The following is a 26,240-nucleotide window of genomic DNA, read 5'->3' as shown; positions in this document are numbered from 1 at the left end:
CCCTCCTCCTCCTCCTTTCAAACAAGCCAGTCGGTCTGTCAATGTACTGCGAGCATTAGGCCAAGTCAAAGCAGAGGGATTCTGAGGCAGAGAGACGGATGAGATAACGAATGAAGCGTTTTTCCCTCTGGCCGAGAAGCGAATCCAAATGATGCGCTACATCAGACAGGCGTCAATTTCCAACCGGGACTGATGCTCCCAACAACTCGCATCTTATCCTTTTTTTTTCTTTAAATCACTTAGCAAGTTTCGCGTTGGTCTTTTGCGCCATTCCGAGAGTGGAGGTGCTTTTCGAGCTCTTTGGTTTGTTTCTCTCAGTTTTCTTGTGTTTGATTGTCCGACTCATCGATTTGGATTTAGTCTTTGTTTTAATTTCCGACGAATCTGTTTGCTGACGGATTTGCGGATTTACAACCCGCGCTGAACCTGTGCGTTTTCACAGAGAGGAGAAGAAGGATTGCAATGCGCATTGACTCAAGCCCACCGAGCATCAACATGTCTTTATGAGGATGGAGCTGTGGACACGAGTGTCATCTTTTTCCGTTTTAAACGCTTGACCCTGACAGTTTTTGGTCCGATATCGACTGTTTTCCTTCTAACAGACTGACAACATTTCTTTTCGGTCCAGCCTTACATGTTGGAAGGTAGATCTTCTTTGGAGAAAACAAGGTAATGGGAGAGAAATCACACAGAGTCGGCACAGAGAACAAGGGAACATTGTTCGGAAAAAGACAATTAGGGCGCACCGAAAGGCAACAGAAATAGCTCTTGGGTGGCGATACATGTCAGAAAATTTGATTCAGTGGAGTTATATTTGAGCAGAGGAGCACTGCTTTGGAAACAAGGAGGACTGATGACAAATTAATGGGAAAGTCATGGGATTGGCACTGAAATAGTAACGACCGTGGACGCGCAGAAAACCCCGTCGTTTTTTGGAGATCCAGACGCACGGATTGAACAAGTTTCTCCTGCACGTTTCAGAGTCTGCTTTTGGTTTGATCCAGTCCATTTTTGATCAATTGTGGATCCATGAGGTTGTACACAGCGGGCTTTCACTCCACACTTTGACTGCCTCTACCTATAGCCTGCTCGGCTGTGGTCGCACATCCATTGTTTTGAGAACCTCCTCGCCACAGCATTTAAAGTATTGCCCATTTCTTTTTCTTTTTTCTTTTTTTTTTTTTAAATGTGGCTGCATATTCTGGGTGTCAGGGTTGAAATGGCGTGTCGAGGAAGTGGGATTGGATTGTGGATCCTGCTAATATTCTTACTGGATTTACTGGGGACGGCGGCCAGCAATATGGAGCCCATCTACTGGAATTCTCTGAACGAAAGGTAGGAGCATGCAGGCAGGCAGACCTCAGCATTTCACTGCTCGCTTAATTGCAGGTTTGAACTTGAAGTTTCCAGCCCACGATAGAGCGAAAAAAAAGATCGAATAATTACTTTAATTTCATGTTCGAAGTGTGACACGCTGAGAAGAGGGGATTTAGAAAACATTTTAATGAATGCGAGTAACTCTTAAGTGCCTGGTAATGCAACATGGCATATATGCTATACAAAAAACACCAGGAAGTTCCATACGGGAATTTATTACTATGCCAATTTATTGCACTTTCTAACCCCGAAAATAACAGTTGTATCATAGCCGATCATAGTTATTGTTTGCAGTCCTGCAGGGGTTCAATAGAACCAGTTTAGTTAGATAAATGCACAGCTCGAGCAGCATTGATTAATGTGGCTATAAACCAGCTGTAGTTGTTCTTATTGGTAAAGTCCCTGTAAGCTGCAGGCAGCGTGTCGCATAATAAAGACGTGTGTGTGTGTGTGTGTGTGTGTGTGTGTGTGTGTGCGTGCGCGCGCGCGCGTGGTGCTGTAATTGCTGTTGCTGGATGACCGTTGATTAGAGTGCAGGCCCCGGCCCGCAGGCCTCTCAAACAGCCTGCGTGCTCGCTCGGCCGGCCGGCCACGCTCATTTGCATTTTTCTCTTTCCTCTGGAGAAGGTGCCAGGCATTAGCGGAGGAAATGTCATTTTAAACACCTCTCGGCCGTCCGACCTTAACAACCCACACCACTTTTCTCACACCTCTGTCAATTTCCCAGTGTCTGAATAGAGCCTGCATGGTGCTAGAGAGAGGGGGGGCTGGAGAATAACAAGGCTGCTTGTATGGAGGTGATGGAAGGATTTTAGTGGCACCAAGCTTCTATTCTGCAACATGCAACTACATGTGTGTGCGACATGAACTATGATACTTACTATTTTTCATCTTAACAGATAGGAAAGCCACCAGTAGGGCTGCTATCGACTAATCAGTCGTTTTGGTCTTAGTCAACTTAGATTTCTTTAGTCAATTAGTCATGTTTTATGCTTTTTTCACGCTTAATGACTTATTTCCAAGAAACGTACGAGCACATCTCTGGTAAACACAAGAATTAAAGTGGTGCTTTTGCAGGACTCTTTGAGGAGAAACCCAGATTTACAGATCTGTCAATTAAATCAACTAATCGATTAGTCGATACAATTGAATGAGTGTTAGTCGACTAAGAATTTCTTAAATCAAGCTCAGCCCTAACCACCAGACTATCAGCTTCAAGGGAACACTGGTCCAGAGTAGCTCCCATTTCTTGAACCTTTACCTACATGTCTCACTTTATAATGCAAAACCCCCCTACAAAAGCAAATTGAGACTCACTTAGGCTTACTGTAGCAGCTTACCAAACCTTGCCATCTCTAGCTCACACCCATGCCGGGGGCTTTTTAAAAAAAAATTTTTTTTAAAGAGTCAAACAGGTTTTTAATGCGTCCCCATGTGCTGTAGGCTATGGCCTGCCCAGTTTCTCCCCTCTCCACAGATGCAACTATACGTGGGCCCCCGCTGTGGAGCCAGGCATGAAGCCCTTAATGAGGCCTTTTTGTCAGCAGTGGGTGGATTCACCCAACAGGGAGTGGAGTTGGACACGGGAGGGTAATTTCCACTGAGAAGATAACAGCTCAGGCGTTTGGGGCCTTTACAGGTGACTCCACGCTATTGTCTCCCTCCTAATGGAGTTTAGTATTAGGTGGGTGTCGGGGCTTAGTGAATGGGCCAGGATGGCTGGCAATTAGAAGGGTGGTGGCTTTGATGCCAGACTCCATACTCATTTCCACAGATTTGCTCACTCATATATTGAAAATACAAAGCCTATTGTATACTATGAAGCTTACTGTTCATAGTTAATCAGCTTAGTCATTCCTCCAGTTTATTTTCTTGGCTCTTTTACACACTTCCATGTACTTGGTTCTCCTCGGTCTCTACATGACGAGAGGAGTACTCTAGTTTCAGCTGCCTCGGGGCAGACTAGGTTTTGGCCCTGGGCTGAAATATGAGAGCCAATGCTTGTCCAAATAGTGTGCATCTTCCAAAGACAGAGTTTGAGCCCACACACATCTGGTTTGTACTTCTGAAATGAGGCACAAAGTAAGCAGAAGCAGTAGTCTGTGTCAATCAGGTGCAGGAGCACATGTATGGTTCACATCTTGTCTGTGTAGCAAATGGACTATCACGTTGTTAACCTCCAGACCTCTGCTGGATGTTCTGCTTTGAAGTCTAGAGTGTCCACCTGCAGCTTCGCTCCGCCTCTCCTCCCATCTTTCTTTCCGCCTGTGTGAGCAACCCCCAGCTCCTTCTCTTCCTCTCCCTTCTCTCTTCCATACCTTTGCACCTCTTTCTTATATTTTTTCTTCCTCTCGTGATGCCTTTATTTCGATGCCCTCCTTCTCTCCCGGCTTCCCCCACCATCTCTGTTCTTCTCTATATCTCTCCCTTTTTTCCCCTTGTCACTTCCCGTCTGTCTCTATCTCTACCTCGCTCCATCACCCCCACTCCCCCACCCCCCACCCTCCGGTGCTGTGACCAGGCGTAGCAAATTGGAAACATGTGTCACATCCAGCCACTAATTATAGCACTACAACAGCTCCTGATGTGATGCTAGGGTTGTGAGTGACAGAGGTGAAGAGGAAAAGGAGGCACCCGTGGGTGTAGCGGAGGGTCTGCATGCCTTGTATTCTACTACCTGATTCAATCCTGGAACACATCACAAATAGTAGGGCAGGAATGATATGCTTTAGCCCCGATTCGATTCTTTCGCGATACATGGGTGCAGATTCCATTTGCAGTTGCGATTTTCATTCATTGCGATTCTAGAATTATTGCACTTCAATAGTATTGAGTATTGCGATTTTCTTTTCCTTTTTTAACAAAAACAAAAGTTGAATAATACACTTCTAGAGACAATATATCATGAGACATTTCTAAAAGCTAATAGTTTTCTAAGAAGAACGCACATCACATGCTAGTCAGTCAGTTAGTCTGACATTTATTTCATTTGTAAAGTAGTACATAACATGGACTTTCTGCATTTTCTGCTTTTGCTCTGTTTTTCTGGAAACTGATATGATGTACACACCGTCGGCAGGGTATGAACAGGAAATATTTAAGTGATAAAAATTGGCGCAAAAAAATCACGATAAATACGATAATTTTTTTTTGCCACCCCTAATAAATGGAATGATCACGCTGACGTGAGTTACAGTAAAGTATGAGAATGCTTACGGCCATCAAGTGCTGCATCCCCTCTTTTATTGACTGCTCCTTTAGCTGGAATGACTCCGGCCCGCCGGAAAGAGAAGAGGCCGAGGTGTGAAGGGAGGAATATAAACCGAGGCAGGTGCCAGGAGGTGAATGAGAAACAGAAGGAGTGGTAGAGAGAGAGCAGAGGGGGGTAGACAGTCCTAACCCTAAGTAAATCAATAGCAGTTAAGTCTCAAGTGCCAATACAGGTTCTGCTTGAGGAAGAGAGAACTGAACCAGAACGATCACCTTGGGAAGAGCTTCCCCCCCACAGACATACATTATCCTTTTCTCAGCATCTCCTATTATCGGCCTTACACGGCCGCCCTAATGAAAGATCGAATCTTACATTACTGCTCAGGAGTTTTGGGGGTGGGGGGGCTGGGGTGGCAGGTGACCCACACACACACACACACACACACCCACACATCAAAGACTGGTGGACCCACATAGAAAGTGAATTCAAGTAGAGTGAATTTTGGCTTTGGTCAGTGCTCTGATCACAACATATGGAGTTGTGTAGTTTTTGGCCCTTTTGCAAGTTTGATTTCACTGTCTGTTCTCAAGGCCAAAACCTCCCTCCTGCTCCACTTACAGTTTCTCTATTCCTCTTTTTTTTTTTTTTTTTTCTCCTCTCTTTCCATACTTTAGTAAACGGCTGTAGATTATTGTAAACGGCTGCTGAGGGTGGGCGTCTCCTCGCTCGGCGCTCGCGGTGACTTGTAATACAACTATTCCCCCTAAGATCCACATTAAAATTTAATCCCCCCCTTTCCCGTTCCTCAATAATTCATTAATCGGCGGCTAATTGGCGCCGGATAAAAGACTAGCTAACTGGGCTAAGTGTTTCAACTCCCAAAAAAAAAAACAAAAAAACTGGAAATCTTCTTGGCGAGGGCATTCTGGGAGAGTGTTAGTGGGTCAAACGGGGTGTCCTATCAAAGGAGCAGCATTCCACCAGTTTATCGATTGTTTGTGTGTTTGAAACGCCACACCCGGTTTCACCCCGAGTAAAACCCACCTGTAAGTTTCCCCTTCATGAATAATGCATGCATGCACCGAGGCTTTTCTGGGCCGTGTGGATAAGTAAGCATGAGCCTGGTAAGCCTACACGCATCCTTAGGCTACATGATTAAAGAATATCCACTGGGTAGTTTTTTTTTTTTTTTTAAAAAATGTATTTTAGGAGCGAGGAGGTGTAAAAACAAGAGAAGGAATGTAGAGCAGAAGAGGAGGAAAGAATATAAGACATATTGTTTGAGCTGCCTGTTAATAAAGCAAGCAGGCAGTGGCCGCTCCCCCTTCTCCCTCAATCCCTTTCTCCACCTAACTCCCTCTCCCTCGATGAAAAAGAGGAGTGTGGGTAAGTTTACGAGCTGAGAGCAACAGGAGCTGTGAAAAGAGCTTTTAGCTGATGTGGCAGAATGAAAAGGCCAGGGCATGGAGAAGGAGAATGCAACCAATCCGGCCAGAGGCTGGATTCTTTTTGGGCATTGCAAGCAGACAGATGTGCACACAAGTATGCAGAAAATACAGACACGCGAAGAGACGGATCTATTGCAGCTGCATGTTCTCTCAGCAGACGCCTGCTCACCCACACACCCACACATACACACACATACACACACATACAAGATACTCAGGGGGCTCGACCTTCCCCTCCCATCTATGTCGGACACATGCGTAAAGAGTGTGTGGTCCTAATGTATCTCCTTTGTCGCATGTGCAAGTGAGCGTTTAACACACACGGTAAACACAGGAGGGCAGATGTGCGTGCGCACACATATTTTCACACACATACACACACGCACACACACACACACACACACACACACACACACACACACACAGGAGAGGTGAGGAAATTGGCAGGCGTCACGGACTGTTGTTCCACTCGGAATTCATTCATTATTTTATCACTCGATTATAAGTTTATTTGGCAGGGGCAGTGCACATTCATCAACATCATAACAGCTATAAAGCGGTGTTGTAAATATGCTGGGGTTAGCTAAAGAACTAATTTACTTCCCCAGTCCCCAGGGCTTTAGAAGTGACTTTGGGATCTTGGTAATTGTTAAAAGTGCTGATGATTAGGATGAAGGAGATTAAAAGCGTGCTGCTGGCTGAGCTAGCTCAGAACGTTGGAACGCATGCAGGAACAAGCAACTTTCTTCCCTGGAAACATGCACACAAATGTGCACGCGGTTGCAACGGTTGTAGTGGTAACAGTAATCCAGGCCCCGGGTCTAAAGAGGTCACATGTGTCCCAGCATCACTGGGCAGATTGCCCTGGGTGGTTGAACCCAGAGCCCCTTAGCAAAGCCACACACACGCACGCACACACATACACACATGCACGCACACACACACACACACACTGGCCTCTCATTAGCTTGCTTCACAGCACACCCTGCCTAAGCGGGATCATCCAAACCTCCTGGCAGCATTTGGACTAGGCCAGGTCAATCCTCCTCCCCCGGGTGACACAGAGAAGCAGACCAGTGTGATGAGAAGCCAGCCTGAAAGTGTGTGTGTGTGTCCGGCCAGACTGGTGTGCAATGTAGAGGCAACCTCCGACACACTGCTCATCACCTTCTCTATCTTTTCTTTTGCTCACGTTCCAGTCTCGTAGTTCCAGCCCTTTCTTCTTCCTCCTCTCCTGCCATCCCTCTATCCTCCCCTCCTCACTCTTCAGCTTTGTTTATGCTCCGTATCACGAGGCTCCCAGCTCCACTGCTGCCCTGCACATCTCCACAACATTGGGCTGGGCTCGCATTGCAGCAGCTACTGTGGCTTGGGCATCATTCCAGATAAACAGGATAGCAGTGGGAGGGAGTTGATGCTCTTGTCATTTTGTGTGTGTGTGTGTGTGTGTGTGTTGATTCTGGTTGACACAGAGGATGTGCTGGTATGTGTGTGTTTGTGCCATGAATACTAAATTGTGTGTTAGCAGGATCTCTCTAAGCCGTTCCGATGCATGCCATGTGCACTTGCACTGCAAAAGGTGTTTCTTTTGTTGTTTTTTTGTCTGTAATTGAGTCGTAAAGCCTTATTTGCTGGCCAAATTCTGCCACTTTAATAAACCAAATTCCAGCCCGTTTCCAATAAAAATTCAGCTTGTTTCAAGTATTTTCCCCAATTAAAGTTGAAAATGTCTCCATTCCAGTGCAGCAACCTGCATTATCTGCACTTTTCACACCTGCTCTCCCCTAAAGCAACAACCAGTCCTCTTTTGCATAACCCTACACATGGCTATGCAGAAGTTGTGAAATGCAAAACAAAAGACAAATGTTTTGTCCTCTTCTCTCCCAGTCACGTCTTTAGCAGCCAGAGTTTATTCCAGTTTCAGCTCCGTCACTTTCACCAGCACTCAAACTCCATCACTCTCCTCTAACCGTCTTGGACGTCATTGTGGCGCTTTGATTGGACGCCGGCCCAAAACGGTTTTGTAACTGAATGTTAAAGAGAGAGACGGAGCGTTTCTACACAAGAGAGACAAATGAGCGGGTTGGCTGTCGGGACAGCTGTGCCTTGTCACAGCTGAAGTTTTTTGGCAAACATCTTCGACCGATATGAGCAAGAGGGCAGACGTAGAAGAAGTGGGTGTTGTCAGGGTGAGATGAGGGAAAGATAGAGGAGAGAAGGGTCAGAGGAGGAAACAAAAAGCATGAACGCCAGAGAGGGACGGCGGGTTAAGAGAGAGATGGATGGTTGGGGAGCGCGGGCCGGGTTTGACAGTGGTACAGGCTTGATGTGACACAGCCCAGACAGGGAGAGTGACTGATGATCTATAGGTCACCACCATGACTAGCTGCTTCCTGCTCCCATACAAGCAGGACGGCCCCTCATTCCTCATTGCTGACACGTCCCATAATATTTATCCCTGTGTAGTCCAGCATGAAACCTGGTAAGCTTTAAAGGAATTCATTGAGTTTTGGGGCAGAATTAGCTCTTTGATCAACTTAGCGTGGAGCGATTAAGAGACTGGCAGCAGTTTCCCCTCTCTGTATTTACTACAGTTCACGTGATGAGCTGAGATGCTGCGAATACACATTGTGCTTCACACGCAGTTTGCAGGACTAACAGAGGCAGAAATAATGCCAAATGCCTCGTAACAGAGCAATGTGTTGATAGTCTTAATTTGCCAAAAGCTAAATCAATTCCCTTTTAAAAGACAGCTCTACTGTTCCACTTTGTAATCAATATTTAAAGTTGATTGCACTTCAGGATGAAGTGTTGCAATTTATATTTATTTCATATCTGTGTTGTGTGTAGGGAAAAAAAACGAAGGGATAATACAGTGCAATGCAAGACACCCGAGTATTTCTCAGAGTCTTATTCAAAAGTCAGCTTTTATTCCGGTCTATTGAGGCTACAGTCAAATGGTGTCTCTGCCTCGGCTTTGATCTTGTGTGATTGTTGGTGAGTCGAGGAGTCCTCACTTTTTGATTCTGCGAAACCTGACGTTTGCCGAGATGCTCTCCTTTTTAATACTACTCCATTGTAGCTGAGGTGGAACGCAATCTCACAAAGTCATGTCGGGAATAACAAAAAATACACCAGGAAACGACGAAATGGACCTCGAAATGCGAGGCACACAGCCGGTAGCTGCTTTTTGAAGTGATGAAGTGGATACAGCCAGGTGGTGTTTGCCTTTTTAAATATCTCATTTTCCATTTATATTTTTGGCATTAGGAGATGTTATTCAGAGATTCGCAGAAACACAGAGTAAAAGCAAGCATAGATGAATCACTCTGCCTGCAAGGAGCCTGCTAACAAAGCAGAGCAACTATTCGCTGCTCAACTACAAAACAATACATGGATTTTATTTGTGTTGGGGGTGGTTGGAGGGGGTGTGGATCCTCTGGCTGTTGCAGTGGATGTTTGGTCTCCTGTGTGGGAGATGTGTGGAGACCTGTTACTCCAAAGCATCTTAGCCTTAAGATAATCTTTACCCATTGACTTACAATGGGTCAGAGATGATCCGCATGTTAAGAGGCTTTGGTAGGGAACCTTGTTCTGCTCTGCCCCTGCTGCTTTAATGGTCCATCATCTTGAAACTTGGCTCACTAATAAACAAACCCAGTTATTACTCCATATGAGCACAGGCCTACTTCTCTACCTCAGATCTCTTGTAATACTTTCCAATACTAACGCCCAGCACCTTGATTATTTTCCCAGGCTTCATGCTTTGTGTGTGTGTGTGTGTGTGTGTGTGTGTGTGTGTGTGTGTGTGTGTGTGTGTGAGAACATAAGCATAGTTCTAATTAGGAGGTAAAGACCGTACAGTGAGCGTAGTCCATCTGGCTTTGGCATTAGCCCATCGTTGTTACAATCTGTGGGGAAACTGACCTTGGCTAGCTGCGCAGGGGGAAAAAAATAAATCATGCTCCATTTCCTGGGTTCTGCATTGAATATAATTTAAGTAGGATTGACATTAAGAATGCACGATTAAGATGGAAATGTAAGATTAAGATGAATTCTTTTGGATGTAAAAGGTTTGGGCTTCATGTGGGGTAGCTTAGCGATCACTGGAAGTCGTGTAGAGATCACGTTCAGATATGGAAAGAAGCACGTGTTTCTGTTTAAATTTGCTTTTGCGATTTAGAAAACTTCTTACTTGTGGTTGAGCACAGGAGACATTTGTCTAAAGGTTTCCTGCTGGTATGTTTCACTGATGTTGAGAAGAGAACAGAAACGGTGAAAAGCAAAAATAGTATATCTCTTAAAGGAACAGTTTAACATTTAGGGTCATTTGCTTATTGAGAGGCAAAGTCCCTCCCCTTCCTTTGTCCCCCATGGGATCTTTTTTCAGAAAACATATGTATGGTAGTCAACGCAAGGATAATAAAAATGTTTTGATCGTGTTTGCATCATGCCTTGATTTACACGTGTTTGTCAATTTAAAAGATAATTATGCAACATCACCAACACCAACATGGCTGTTACCTTGGCACATTCACAAAAAGTATTAAAAGAGGTAAAAAGTCAGGCCAAGCGGGACCTGTTGCTTGTGTGTGTACATCCTGGTAGGAAACACAGGCATCATTTTAAATGTTTGTCATTTAAAAATGACAAACATTATACATGTAATTTATGGCACAAATCAAATGGGATCAAAAAATTACTGCATACATATTTTTTGGAAAATAGGAGTGGTGGTGGTCCACGCGAAGGGGACGCACTTTGCCTCTCTATTTGCTTTCTTGCCGAGAGATCAATGTCTTTGCGTTAAGTATGGAGCTGGAACCAGGAGGCAATTATCTTAGCTTAGCATGAAGACTGGAAGCAGGGGGAAACATTTAGCCTGGCTCTCTTCAAAATTAAAAAAATCCATCTACCAGCACCCTTAAACCTCAGTAATTAACACATTCTCTGTTTGTTTTATCCAGACAGCAATGTAAAAATGACAATTTGTTTGAGTCTTTATTAAATGTTTAGTAAAGCATGCTCTACGCTTATATATATCTTTATTGTGAATGTCCTGTATAGTCTCACTTTGGCAACAGTTGGGTTACGTTGTTCTCTTTGGACTGAGAATGTTCTGCCTCCTGGGTTTCTGAACCTCTCTCAAACCTGCATTGCATAAACTCCAAAATGCATGGTTGTCAAACTAAAACAAGGCTGTTCCTCCCACTTCCTGAAACGCGGACATTTGGTCGATAAAAGTATTTCAACCTGAAGCGATGATTTAAGGCCAAGCATGAAAGTAGACTAGCTGACTGCCTCCAAATGGTCGTTTCTTTGCAGTATGTATGTAGTGCAGCACAGTGCTTTGTTGTCTAGGACAAGTAACTCTAACAAGATCCATCTTGTATAAAAAGAGAGGTGGATTTTTTGTTTCCTCGTCCACATGCCATAATCTGATACCCCGGCACTGGCTATAATACACGACTCAGTGTGCGCATGAAGCAGACGGAGCTGCTTTTTAGCGGTTTCACCCTCCTTTGCTCTCATTCTTTCTTTCTTTCTTTCTTTCTTTCTTTCTTTCTGTCTCTCTCTCTCTCTCTCTCTCTCTCTCTTGCCTTTTGTCCTCATGTCTTGCAGCCAGCGTTAACACACACCAGCATTCGTATTCACTGGCAGGCATGCATGCAGACAGTGGAGGGCTTGTATATACACACACACATCCTCATGCATGCACAGATGAATAATGTTATTGCTCTGTGCTGGAAAAAGTCCAAGTGGAGGGGTTGAGTTTCTTCAGAGGTACACCCCCACCCTCTCTCTCCGTAGAATGTCCCTCACTCCTTCCTTCTACTCCTCCTTCTCTACTCTCTCACTCTCCCTCCTTCACTTCATCCTCCTCCCTCTGCTCCCTGTGAACAAAAGACCCCCCCCTTCTCCAGCGCTTCCACTGAAAGCCCTCACACACACTCGGCTCTGCGGCTTCGCACTCTCCCACACGCACTCTTTCCCCTCTCGTCGTCTGTCAAACCAGTCCACTTCTCCGCACTAATCCACCCTTCATTTCTTTTGTCTTTTCTTTCACTTTCCCTCTTGCTGGCTGCCTCGCCACCACCAATGTACATTTCCCTCTCTACATATCCAAGCCGTTATCATGTTACAGCTAGTTGGCAGACACTGAAATGTATTCCCTTCTTTTTATTTTTTGAAATTGCTTTCATCTTTTCCTTTTTTTTTTCTTTTGTCCTTTTTTGTCTCTCTTCTTCTTGGTGGGTGGTTTTTGATGTGTAGTCTCTGTTTCTCCTCATTGGCTCGTCACTGCTACAGCAGTAAATAGGTCCTCTGTAGTGAAGACAGGATGAATAATCATGATTGCCTATCACTGCGGTGTCAAAGTCATTTGGGAGGGACTGTGAGCCAGAGCTCGGCCTACACACACACACACACACACACACACACACACACACACACACACACACACACACACACACACACACAGACACACACACTCATGCATGAGCAGATGTACCACTCCCTCAAAATTCTCTGGAAATCAGGAAGCCATTCCCTCATTAGCTATCCCGTCCTCTAACCTCCCTTCCAAAAATCTCTCTGTCTTCCTTATTCTTTATCAGTCTTGCTCTCCATCGGAGTGCAGATGTGTTGCAGGTCCCGACCCACAGGAGGGGAGGTGAAAAACAGATGGAGCACCCGCCTTTCTTCCATCCTTCCTTTCTTTCTTCCCTCTCTCCCTACTTCCCTACAAAGAAAATCAAGCCAGAAGAATGCTGGTGCACGGGGTGGGAGGGAGGGGGGGAGCCTTCCCTTTCGACAGTCCCTCTCTTGTGTTCTTTGGTTTTCAGTTGATGGATGGATGGCACTATTGTGGGTCACTGTGCACTCCTGTACCTTGTTTGTGGATGTGTGTGTGCATGCAAATGCGATGCTTGTTTCCATTACGTGGCCCTGATAACTCTCTGGCTGTATGGTGTTGGGTTTTTGGAAAACCACGTGCGTCCTTCCTTGCAAGCTAACACACACAGCTGCTGTGGGGTTTGTATTTGGTTCTCCATTTTGTGTGTTTCAGTAAAGCTACTGGTCCCAGTTAGGCTGAGCCCATCTGGAGCCTCAGTCCTGGGTGGCCGTTGTATATGTGTGTGGCGTGTGTGTGCACAGCTGAGCACTGCAACACGTCCAGTCTCTGAGGTGTGTACTCTGGTTTCTCAATTATTATCTGATTGCTCAAAGCCTTAACATAGCTGCTTCTGAGCGGCTAAACCAAGCCGCTATCACGCTTAAGTGCTGTAATTCAACTGTATTTTTTTTTTAATGTTATCTCCTTTTTAATCAAAACCTTTGCTTTCTCCTTATGTTTCCTCTTAAACATAATCACTCCTGTGACGGGCGAGCTAACTCTATTATGGTGGTACTTAGCTAGAACAAAAGAATTCACTCAAGGTCTTGTTTAAGTGCTTCAGTAGCCTCATGATGCCCTCGCATGCTGAATAGTGGTGTGTGTGTGTGTGTGTGTGTGTGTGTGTGTGTGTGTGTGTGTGTGTGTGTGTGTGTGTGTGTGTGTGTGTGTGTGTGTGTGTGTGTGTGTGTGTGTGTGTGTGTGTGTGTCTCTGCCTGCCTGCTTGTGTGCAAGTGGGATTGTGTGGCTGTCAGGCATGCGTCATGCGTGGGTGCGTGCACTTGTGTACATGCCCTGCGTGGGTTTGTGTACACCCCCTTCCCTCCATCGCAGCAATAAGCGTTATTTGCAAAACAACACAATCATGTGAGACAAAGCAAGGTTTCTGTGTGAGCATGAAAAGAGAGCGTGGAAACAACAGAAACTGGCCTGTACCACTTGACCCTATCGAGGGGGGGTGGTTGGTTGATGAGGTTGTGATGTGTGTGTGTGTGTGTGTGTGTGTGTGTGGGGTTTGTAAGCCAGGGGAGAGATAATCTCTCCAGCCACAGCGGCCTCCGTGTGCTCGGGCTCTAACGCGGCGTTCTGGGCTGTCAATCACTCAACAAAGCTGTCTGTAAGGGGATTATGAACCCACGGACCCTCCCTCCTCTCCCTCACCCCTCTCTTTTTCTTCTCCCATTGCCTTTCCCCTTCTCTTGTTCGGTCCATTCATTCATTCCTTACTCTTTCTCCCAGGCCATCTCTTGCATCCTACCTTCAAACCTGCCTGTCAGTCCCCTTGTCCACTGTCCTTTCACAACAAAGTGCGTCTTTCTCCCGACACACATTCTGCTTTGCTGTCTGAAGCTTAGTTTATCTCCAGCTTTCCATCCGTCCTCCCTCTGTCCTCCGTAAGCCCCGTTTCTCTCTCTCCAAAGCCCGTCTCGCTCTTTCTCTATCTCTTCGTCCCACCCATGCGTTATGCCTCACCTAGACAAGAGACAGGTGTTTGTGTGATTGTGTGTGTCTGTGTGTGTGTTTTTAGGAGGTGACAGGTGTCCCCCATACTGACTGAGGAAATCAGCACTGCACCTACGCAAAATGAAAGAACTAGAAAAATGAGCAGAGATGAGCACACGTGCAAATAATCAGCTAATTCTCATAATTTATAAGAAATAGTCATCTCAATCATGAATTCTTCAAGAAACCTGTAAGCATTCCTGAAGATTCATATCTGAATGCAGACTTGGATTTTTTTTTTTTACTTTCTGTTCTTTTTTGTGGCCTGTGCACCCTCAGAACACACATTGCAGCAAGCTGTCGTCTGGCTAAATGTCACTTCTCCTATGAATTTGATGAATAGCTTGCAGTCCTATCTTATCTCCCCGTCCTTAACAATGCTGTTTTAAAGTCAACCGCTGCTTCCACCGGCTGCTTCAGGTGGTGACAGAAGCCCCTCCTCCAGCAGTCACCCTCCATTAATTCCCTGTGTTTTCCTCACTGGCTATCTCTCCGTCTATCTGTCTGTTAAACGTCTGTTTAGTTTAAACGTCTGTCAGTGCGCTGACGAGCTTTCACTCTTCACCTCCTTTAACCGGTTGGCCCACCTGTGATATCTCTCCACGCCTCCTTTTTGTTTTTAACTTTACACTCTATCTTTCTCTGTTTTGTGTTTTCACTGATAATCTGACCAGTTTGTCAGTAGGTCACATGAACTGGTTAATCTGCCCCCAATCCGATAAAAAGTCTCACTCACTGCTAACCCTGCATCGGAGAAAAGATTTATCTTTCTAGTTTAGCAGTGAAAGAGATTGAAGGGTCAAGGTTTTACAACCTTTTAATTAAAGTTCTGTGTTTTGCAGTTTGTATTTTTCCAGTCCCTTGGTATGTATCTTAAAGGTTTAGTTTTGGCCTCTTTTAATGTATGATTTGAAAGGTATTTCTGATTGCAAAAAGTCATTTTCTTTGGCATCAGTTATTAAATGTTCTCTGTATTCTGGCAACAACAAAAAAAAGTTATTTTGTTAAATGTCGTCACGGGCAAGATTAGATTTACTTTTTAGATTCAATTTAATTTAAAATTTCAGTTAATCCAACAGTGTTTTTCATGGCTAGATTTAAACTTCTTGTTAACAATAATAACCCCGAAGGAGACTACGACGCAGAGACTTCAATTAAAAAACTGATGGAGAGATGCTGACATTTAACAACCGGTTATTTCACCATTAAGAAGGCGAGATTTCGTCAACGACGACGAGTGAAAGTGAGGGAGATGGGAGGAAAGGGTTGGGGGGAGGCGGTGGGGGGGTGACAGGGTTGTTATCTAGCAGGCGGCTGATGGTTTTAACAGCTGTATTATCTTGTGTATCTTATATTGGATTAAGCTTCATTCTCTTACGCGCGTCGCACTCTGATTGACGCTCTGATTAAAGACATCTACTGGCAGAGACGCAGGCAGGGAGAGAAATGAGAAGAGAGAGAGAGAGAGAAGTGGGGGGAAAGGGAAAAATAGTTTGAGGAGCAGTGCTTGAATTGGGCTACTGGCTTGAGTACCATAACTTTTCAGCAAAGACCTCCACTTTCTAATGGATGAATGTAGGCATAGTGCTGTTACTGTACTGCCGTTCCCCATTATGGTTGGGTGCACCCAGCTGAGTCGTGAGCAAATGTGGCCATTTATACCATGCCATGTGTGAGTATTTATTACCCTGCACAGCACGACGAGGTGGAAAAAACAGTAATCAACATGATGAGGTGTCTGCAATATTGAAAACTGCTGACCAAATAGATTAATATGTCCACATCATGTTTATTTAGCTTATTTTATTCAGGAATAGCATTGCTAATGAAGCTAACTGCAGAATATACTACACTGCATTCACTATAGATGTAGTCTGGGTCAACGGAAGTACATTTCCAGGATAATTGCCTGACATCCGGCGCGTGAGCCACATGTGTCCCTCACCTTCCGCTCGATGGCCGTTCTCAAACTCTGTTCGCTTCAGAAAACCACAACAAACTTCGAGCTAGCAAGCTCCACGCTGAAAATGGCAAATTTTGAAGAAAATTTGGATTGTGCAACAAGGCAGGGCCTGCTTGGGGGCCGATGGGATTAATGTGGATGTAGTACACACGACGATACACTGGTAAAAGCAAGTTATGTTTAACCATCTATCCCACTAATTTAAGCAGCTCACATTACTGTATTGTGTGAGCAGCTGACTTCATTTATTATTGTACGTCGCCTTTTCTTTTGCAGGGTCCTCTAAAAAAACTTTCCTTCCTGAGACTATTTTGCAGAGCCACTGTTACTGCGTCTGGAGCTTAGCGCCACCCAAGACAATTGTGATTGGTTTAAAAAAAAAATATATGCAAACCACCCCGGGGCGGTTTTTTTTTTTTTTTTCCCAGAATATGTGTGGTGTAGCCAGAGCTTGATCTACAGCGCGGTGGAGATAGGTCTGGCAATGTGAGACTACTATAGATGCTTCACAATAGAAGGCTTCCACTGGTGCGCCGGTGTAAAACTTTTAATGCGAAGCAGCAGAAGCACACAATTAAAGTGGGCTTACCTGGGCCTGTGGAAAAACAATATAAGCCGCTTGTTTCCTCCTCAAACAAGCTGAGAGAGGTGAGAGGTGAGAGGAAGTGTGTGGGACAATGACTATGAAGTCTGGTTGAGTCAGAACGCTGCTGGATAAGAGCTTAGATTTCTGCAAAATCCTCTGGTCATAAACAGTATGCACATAGCCCAACAGGTCATTTGTGCACATTAAATTCTACTAGTGTTTTGCAGTATGAATTAGTAATTTTATACCCTCAAATGAACAATTCCTGCACATAATTTGTGTCCACGAACGCTGAGAGTAATACTGGCAGCTTCTTTCCCAGTTCAAGCAATGATGAAGAGCAAAGACAAAGGAGAGGTGAAATGAGAGAGAAGGAGGGAGGGAGCAAAGGTGGGAAAAAAGAGTGGGGATAGAGGGTTAAGAACCAAAAAAGAACAAGAAAGGTAAAGGATAAGAACGTGTCATACCTCTTATTAGAAACTGTGACTCTGATCTATTTGGTCTCCACTCACACCTCCGCCTTTGCACATCACTTTCTCTCTCACTTCTTCTCTCCCCCCACTCCCTCCCCACGTCTCTCTCCCATCTTCTCTCCCTCTCGCCAGTTCTCACTCTCTCTCTGTCATACCCTGCAGTCTCTCACCAGCAAAAAAACTTCTCATGCTCAGTTCGGTGTGCAGCCTGTCAAGCTTGCTTTGAACACACACACACACACACACACACACACACACACACACACACACACACACACACACACACACACACACACACACACACACACACACACACACACACAAGGGAATAATAGAATCAAGGAATACTCAGAGATAAAGCGGAGAAGGGGGGCGAATAAAGGGATAAGGCAGACTGAGAGGGATAGAGAGCTTCATATTATTAATTTAGCTAGAGAAAGAGGGAATTTCTTTCAATCCCCCCCCCCACACTGCTGCTTCCATAGAGCTCTATAGTGACACACAATGGAGAGATTGGAGTGGGGGGGTGGGAATAGAGAGGTAGAGATAATCCATCCCTCTATATAAACCATGGAGTTAACTGTTTCATAGCACCGGCTTGGCCTGCTTTCATTCCAGCGTCATCATGCCTCCATCTAACTTCTGTCTATCTTTTCTTTGCTATCTTGAGTTTACTTTACTTTTCTCCTCCTTCATCTCCATCCTTCCATCCCTCCCGTAGTTCCTCTCATCTACCTCTCTGTGGGCTCTCTCCCTAATCCTCCGAACATTTCTTCCAGACCTATAGACTAGAATAAACCTGCCTACACCCAGCCAAGATTGAGTTTGTGTCTGTTTCTACATGCACACACACACACACACACACACACACGCACACACACACGCGGCTCTTTGTGTCCTATATGCATGCGTCACGTGCCAGTGTATGATTTCGGTGTGCGGTTGAGAGTGTATGTTCGCAGTTGGCAGCCCACTTGCCCGTCGAATTTGGCAGAATATCTCCTCATCTGGCACGGGAAGAAGGAAGGGCGTCCCGTAGTGAGGGATTACACGACTTACACACACACACACACACACACGGCACATATTTGCACATTAAGAAATGCAAAGCCCCAAGCTTTCAGCCACACACGGGCATATTTGGGAAGGCTCGCTCATTCAGACACTAGGATATGTCTGATTTTCTATTAGCAAGTTTTATGAGCCGAAAAAGTTTCAAGAGAAGTTCAGTCCTTCAAAAAAAATCTAAAACTACAAAAGGTAGTGTACATCACTCCTATGAGGCTTACATTTTTGGAGAAAGAGTAAATATATCCCCATGCAGGGAGAGGTCGACACTTCTTTATGTTGCTATAAGCAGATTTGTCTCGGCAGGATGTGTCTGGTGTTGTGAAGCAGCTTTCTAGACTCCCTGCCCAACAAGAAGTGAAATGCCAATGAAATGCATTTCTGTAATGGGCCTGCTGACAGTGCAGCAGCTACAAGCTCTGGGAGGAAATGGTCTCCAGCAGCCTGTTACTGTAAAGTGTTTATTTGTAGAGAGATGGAGGGAGCTGGTGAGAGGAGGGGAGAGGGGGGCAGCCCCAGCCCCGGCCCGAGCCTTTGTATGAACCTGATTGATAGGTGGGTCTGACCTTTAGCACCTCTTGAGAAATCCAACAAGTCATTCTCTCACCTTATATTTAGTCCCCTCTGTATCTGCTTCGCACACATACTTTCAGACAGGCCCAGGATGGAAAACTAATTCTTTTCAAAAACCTCCCAATTACAGCCACTCCATTTTCCACCTCCCTTCCTCTCTCCTGCTACCCCGCCCTCCTTTCTTAACGAGCAATCTCGTTAATATCAGAGCATCCCTCTCTCTCTCTCTCTCCCTCTCTCTCTCTCTCTCTCTCTCTCTCTCTCTCTCTCTCTCTATCTATCTCACTCGTCCAGAGAGAGAGAGAGAGAGAGAGAGAGAGAGAGAGAATATCTCAGAGCTCAACTGAAAGAACAAGTGCGGGATGAAAGAGGTTGAGGAAAGGCAGGCTGTGGGCAGAGAGAAGCCAGAGCCGCCATAATAATGGCCAGACAAGTGTGTGAGATTACTGCCATGGTTTCAGGGGGGACATAATTATATGCTGCACATGCTGTCAGAAAGAATGAGATGAGGGGGGCTGTATTTAGTGATGCACCACTGAGAGATTGGTGAGGCGAGGGCGATGACTAAATCTGCACCACAGCCTGGGCGGTTCCAGACGTGTGTGTGTGTGTGTGTGTGTGTGTGTGTGTGTGTGTGTGTGTGTGTGTGTGTGTGTGTGTGTGTGTGTGTGTGTGTGTGTGTGTGTGTGTGTGTTGAGTAATGTTAAGCCATTGAAAGCTGTAAATTATTCAGAGGCTTCATGCATGGAAACATTATAATTCCATGTCTGAGTGTGAATTACCGTCCGTTTTACCCCCAGGCACATATCTCACTCTAGCCCAAGGCCTCATGGGAGATTAAAGGGAGTAAATACTATGGAAGCTGGACCAGCATATAAACCACATGGAATGGCCAGATATCCCAGCAGGATGTGGCACCTCAACTGTACTCTGAATGGAGTCGGTTTGAATCCATCTCACTGCTTGTTATCTCTGTCGACTGCCAAGCGTCCCTACATGCTCTAACCAAGAAGAAATGACCAAATTAAAATCTGGCCCTTGTGGTGATTGGCGTCAGGCGGTCAAAGCCTGAACTTTCCACCGAGTAAAGGCTGAAGGTGTTCCCAATTCATCCAGTTCAATTACTGCAGTGTCTACACACTGAGATGTTATTTACTGTCTGTCCCTCTTCTCCCATCTTCCTTTTATATGGGCTCCTTTTAGTAAGGGATCTCTAATGGGAAATGTAGTGTATTACTTGTGGATCTATCATTGGAAACCTCAGAAACTGTTAAAGAAAATAGGTATAAATATCTTAGTAATATTTGTGCATAGATGTTGGCAACTTTTTGTTTTGATTTTTAGTGCATAAACCTCTGGATACAAAGATAACAGGAGTTTATGCACACTGCAAACACCCAAAACCACATGGGAGGCATTTGGATTTGTGCTGAAATGCTAAATAGATGGCCTGTTGGGGAAAAAAGCAATAAGTCCTACAACACAATAAAACCCCGAATAATGAATATACATCACCCCAACTATGCTCTTTGTTGTTGACAAAGTCTTTTTATTGGTGGAATTTCAGATTTTTCAGAACACTGAAAAGGCTGCCCATGATGTAATACAGTAACTTATTGTACAATGACATGTCCTGTCAATGGGAACAACAATGATGCCACTACTGCAAATACTGTGTGATTTTTGAATTTAAGCAGCAAAACGGCAAAATTCATGTAATGATAAACTTACAAATATTTTCAAATTAAAATGTCCCAATGGCTCTGATGGAGCTCAGGACGTGACCAGCGCTCTCTGTAATGCTTATCGACAGATAGTGGTGCTGAAATGTGTCTATTTCTGCATGAATGAGTGGCTTCGAGGCTTCCTTTTATTGGGTGACATTTGTCCGAGCAGTGTGAGAGCGTGACGCAGAGCCTGAGAGCAGTTGGCGTGAAAGTTGGCAACCTTGGCTAACCGCTACCATGCTAGGCAGCCAGGAACACGCTAACTCTAGTCATTAACAATAGCGCTTCAAGCTAGCTGGGCCAATAATGATACTAAGTTTATTTAAGGGACATACTGTATTTATAGAACCATCTCCTGTCTCATAATGGCCATGCCTCTTTTGAGAAGCAGTTCATACACCAGCAGAGCAGCGTTATTTAGAAGTGGAGGATGATGCACAGTAGTTTTCTCTGCATTGATTTCGGGTGTATTTGACTTTTAAATGCTGGTGACGTTTGGCCTTCATGCATTCAATATTCTAGCAGCACAGCATACAGTATAACATCAGCTACAAAAGGGAAAACCAGGTTGTAGATTTTCATTCAGCCTATGCCTTTGTAACGCTAGTGTTCCTGCCTTCACCTGCAGATAGTGACAGATACAGATTTATGGCCATTCATTAGGAGCTGTCTAAATACATTCCATAGCAAGCCGCTGACTTACGTTGACACGATAGGAAGAGCAAAAATGGGTTCAACAACGACGTAAATTACATCACAAGACATTAAACATCACAGACTGATAATATATATCAGAATGTTCCTTTAATCTGCAGCTGGTAGTTTACCTAAGGTTAAAGCCTTTTTCTCACATGTCCGTTTCGTCCTCGCAGCTGACAGGGACTGAAGTCTGTGTGAAACTGTGTGTGTGTGTGTGTTGGGTGTGAGTAGGCGGTGAACTAGCATGCAGCATTAGTTCTGCTTGAGCTGATGTGTTAATTAGCCAGCCGGGTGCATAGATAATTAATGAGAATCATGATTAATGACTGTACAGTATGCATGGCTAAGGCGGAACGCAACTCTCTGATAAGGCGGAAGGAGGAGGATCACTGGCTATATTCACCCTCCGCTGAGTGCCCATCGCGTGTGTGCTACATGTTTGTTTGTGTGTGTGTGTGTGTGTGTGTGTGTGTGTGTGCCAGGCGTGGGCGTTGATGCCAGTTTGAGTTAGCAGGCCTGGCAGTCGGTAGGCCTAATAACAGACTGCAGCAGGTCAGGGGGGCATTTAACACTTCTAAAGACACTGGCAGAGCGGCCCACTGATGCCAGATCAGGAGGAAGACCTCACACACAGATCAACAGTGGAGTGAAGGACATCAAGACCACTCTGTTGTTGTTCTACATTCTTTCTCATGCTAGATTTTTTTTTTTTACACTGCTTATTGTCAGAGAAACTATCCTTGAAGTGGAGATCCCAGGTTGGCGAGGAGGAGATAAATATTACATTATTCAAGCTGATAGCAATAAATGAGTTTGCATATTAATCTTATCTCTAATTTCCTGCCAGAGCGGGGTCAGACTAGAAGACTAAATGAAATTAATTTAGAGTTAAAAACTGCCCAGATAAAACCGTTCTGATTCCTATTGAGTTTAGAGACAGAAATGAGTTGATCTTATAGATCAGTGAGTGGAACATGGCACCAGCTAAGGGTTCACTTTAGATAATAATGTGAATGTGTATTTTGATACCATGTGTATTTTAATGGCACTATCCATTAAACAGGGTTATGATAGTAAACTAAAACAGAAAATAAGCTGTGAAAATATTTTAGTAAACTAAAACTCTTCAAGTCTTCAAGAAAAACTTGAAACTATATTACTTATAGCTAATGCAATAACATAAATATGAATGCAAATAATTTCACTTCTAGTTTTTTACAAAAATTGAGTTGATATTGATATTCTAGGAGAATGTGCTGTCCTGCAATTTCTTCACATGGGACACTGAAGTAGCGCAAAGACTAAACCTTAAACATCATGGCCATTCCAATACAGTTCTCCAACCATGTATTTGGTATGTTTACATAGCTACATACTTGTGAGAGATAATACCTGGCCCTAACAAAACCGACTAAAACTACAACTTTCTGTAAAACCAAATCTGAATTTAAACACTTTGAAAACTGACTCAAACTAAACTGAAATCTAATTGAAAGGTCAAAACTAACTTAAAATATTAAAAACTAATTGAAAATTCCAACCTAGCATAACCTTGCCACTAAATGGCCAACCTGAGATGAGGAAGAATGCACAGAACAAACCAGATGACGCCCGCAGTGTTGATCCGCAATTTGTTGGCTATGAATACTAACTCGGTGGTGACATCAGCGCCCGTGGCAAGGGGTGGTTTGACCACTGACCGCGCACACAATCGGGGCCTTGACCTCTCATTGGTGCAACCTGCAACATATGATACTATCTCACCCAATGAGACCGAGGCTTGGGAAAAAGCTAGGGGGGGGTGGTGTGACATACCACTGCTCTCCCTGTGTATGTGTGTGTGTGTGTGTGTGTGTGTTAATCTGCTTTGTCTGGCAGGATGCACCATCAGCACTCGAGCATGACCCTTAACCTCTGACCCCCTCCCCTCTCCTCTCCTCCCAAACCCCCCCATTTTAGATCCATGGCATACAGAGTAGGGCTGCTCGATAATGGGGGGAAAAAAAACTAATAATCACCATTATTTTTGCTCAATTGAAATCACGGTTATTTAACACGATTACTCGTTGTCTTTGGGAAATATGCTGCATTTATTCAACTTAAAAAACATAACGGTGAAATTTCCCTTCATACTTTTCCTTTTTTTTTTCACTTTCAAAACCCAATGTGCAAAATGATCGTTTTTCACGATTATTACCGTTTTTTGTAATCGTTAGGAGCCGAAATGGTAATCGCGATTGAAATGCCGATTTAATTGCACAGCCCTTTTATACAGAGAATCTACAGGGTGTTTGGGCAGAGAGATATGAGGGGAGGGGGGGAGAGAGAAGCTTGTGTGAGGAGGACGGAGATGAGAAGCGGCATGAAGAACAGTGTGTTCTGTACTGTCTTCGCTCTCCTCTCTGCGCTCTCTGATGAGGAGACAAATAGCTATTGTCATCTAAGAGATGCTAGAAGAAGGAGCTCCCGCTCCCTTTGTCTCTGCGTTTGAGAAGACATGACAAAGGCCATTTTCATGCTCTGCGTCTATCTCTGTCACCTCCTCCTCCTCCTCACTTTTAAACCTCTGTCCTGCAGGCTGCCCTCCTCTCCTTTCTTCACTCGTTCTCTCACGCTGAGCCTGCCATCTCTTCAGTCATGCCTTAGCCTTCTCCTTTTCTTCCTCCCTTTCCCCCTGCTATGTCACCGCGTCCTTGCCTTCAACCCTTAGCTTCTTCATCTCCCCCGCTGCCGATCAATCTTTCCCTCCGTCTGTCCCTTCACCTGCCACGCTCCTCTGCCGGGGGGTCGGCCTAATTATTCCTCACTCCTCTTTTTTTTTCTCATCTCTCCCTTCGTTTTCTCCCCTACGACTTCCTGACACACTCACACCTGTAACCCAGAACGACATGTCACGGTCTTTCATCCATCCCTCCTACTCTTCATCACTCTCTCCTCCCCCTTCTGCATCTCTGTTTTCCCCCAAAATCTGACTCCTATTTTTTAACTCTTGCACAAACGTAAAAAAAAAAAAAAAGCACTGAACTCTGTGTTTTTTTCTCTAATTCCATGTTTGCTCTTGTTCCGTTTTTCCACCCCGTATATCTGATGTTGCACCTGTTTACGCGCCTGCTGGCTCTCTTTCTCGCCATCTCCCTCTCACTTTTAGCTGTCAATCAACTAGTCACCAAGGTTTCTCTTTTTTGCCAAGTACATAAACATGCACCCAATTTGAACCAGTTGCACTCAATCCAATTTCTCCCTTTTGAAGAAAGGAGAGTGTTTCAATCCAGAGATTTGGGTGGCTGTGGAGGGAGATGTTCATGGAAAAGCAGATAGGAGGAAAAACTACTTCTCTTTCTTCGTCTCAGTCTTTCCCTCTTTTATTGTCAGCCAGTGGTCTCTCTGGAGTTCCCCCAAACAAAGGGAGGAATAAAACAGTATTTTTAGACCCTTTCATTTTTCATTACCATAATAATTTGGGCTTTGTAGAATCTTTTCATGTATATTTGACTGCGTGTGTGTTTATGTTTGTGTATGTTCAACAGGGTGTGCAGGGTGTTTCTTTTGCTGCACTGCCGCTCTCCCCACTCGGGAGCCCAAGGGTTGAAAAAGAGAGCACTCTCTCTCTCACACACACACACACACACACACACACACACACACACACACACTACAAATCAGTCATACTCATTCCCAGCCGTGCCTCCTGTCTATTTATTCCTCGATTCATCCGATTCTTTATTTATTTTACATGCTGCTTCCTAATGCAAATAGGTTTGTCTGCTCCCTGCCGAACTGCGAGAGCAGCATGGGACCTGGAGAGAGTGTGTGTATGTGTGTGTGTGTGTGTGTGTGTGTGTGTGTGTGTGTATGTGAGTAAGTAAGTGAATCCGTGTGCATGTGGGAGGATGGGTGAGAGTTTATGTGTGTGTGTGTGTGTGTGTGTGTGTGTGTGTGTGTGTGTGTGTGTGTGTGTGTGTGTGTGTCTGTGGGACCCAGTGAGTAATAGAGCCAAAGTCCTTATCTGTCACCAGAGAGCTGCCTGGCTCTCTCTCAGCTGTCAATCATCCAGCCCTAGAGACAAACACTCTGCTTCAAACACTATGAGAGGCAGAGATACAGAGAGAGAGTGGGGATGAGGGATTGGATGAGGTAAAACAGAGAGGAGGGAGGTGGGGAGCAAAGGAGCTGCAAAGAGAAGGAGGGATAAGGAAAAAAGATGGAAGAGAAGAGAAGTAGTGCAGCGGGAGGAGGCAGGTGTGGAGGGACAGGAGGAAAGTGAAGGACAAAAGGATAGAAGTTGTGATAAAAGTGAGGGAGAAGGAGGGGAGGGGAGGGGGTGTTATTTCAACCCCTCTGTTGTGTGTTCTTCAGGCCCCGCAGGTAAACAGGGAATGGAACTTTAAAACTCACCTGCATGAATTAGACAGGCCCCTTGAAAATACCCGGGCGACTTTTGAAAAAGCCACTCTTTAGGAAATAAAGTGGGAGAGAAGTGGCAAGGAACGCGCACGGGCGTGCTCAAACACACACCCACACACAGCCATGCACATATTCTGGCAAAACAATCAGCACTGGAATATTGGCATGACACACTTCAATATCCTGACTGGAGTGAATAGGATTTTTGATGACCTCGAGTCGTGTGTGTGTGTGTGTGTGTGTGTGTGTGTGTGTGTGTGTGTGTGTGTGTGTGTGTGTGTGTGTGTGTGTGTGTGTGTGTGTGTGTGTGTGT

The 26,240-nt window shown here is 44.8% G+C and overlaps 1 protein-coding gene across 1 annotated transcript in view; it reads left to right on the top strand.

Moving 5' to 3' along the window:
• Positions 1-26,240, top strand: part of efnb3b (ephrin-B3b) — a 76,279-nt gene continuing 50,039 nt past the window's right edge. Inside the window, exon 1 of the mRNA XM_028564441.1 lies at positions 1-1,335. Within this exon, the coding sequence (XP_028420242.1) occupies positions 1,187-1,335 (149 nt within the window). The 5' untranslated portion in view covers positions 1-1,186. The remainder of the gene's footprint in view (positions 1,336-26,240) is intronic.

This window comes from Perca flavescens, chromosome 19 (assembly GCF_004354835.1).
Source record: "Perca flavescens isolate YP-PL-M2 chromosome 19, PFLA_1.0, whole genome shotgun sequence".
NCBI lineage: Eukaryota > Metazoa > Chordata > Actinopteri > Perciformes > Percidae > Perca > Perca flavescens.
The sequence above is the reverse complement of the archived record's forward strand: the minus strand, read 5'-3'. Positions and strand labels throughout refer to the sequence as shown.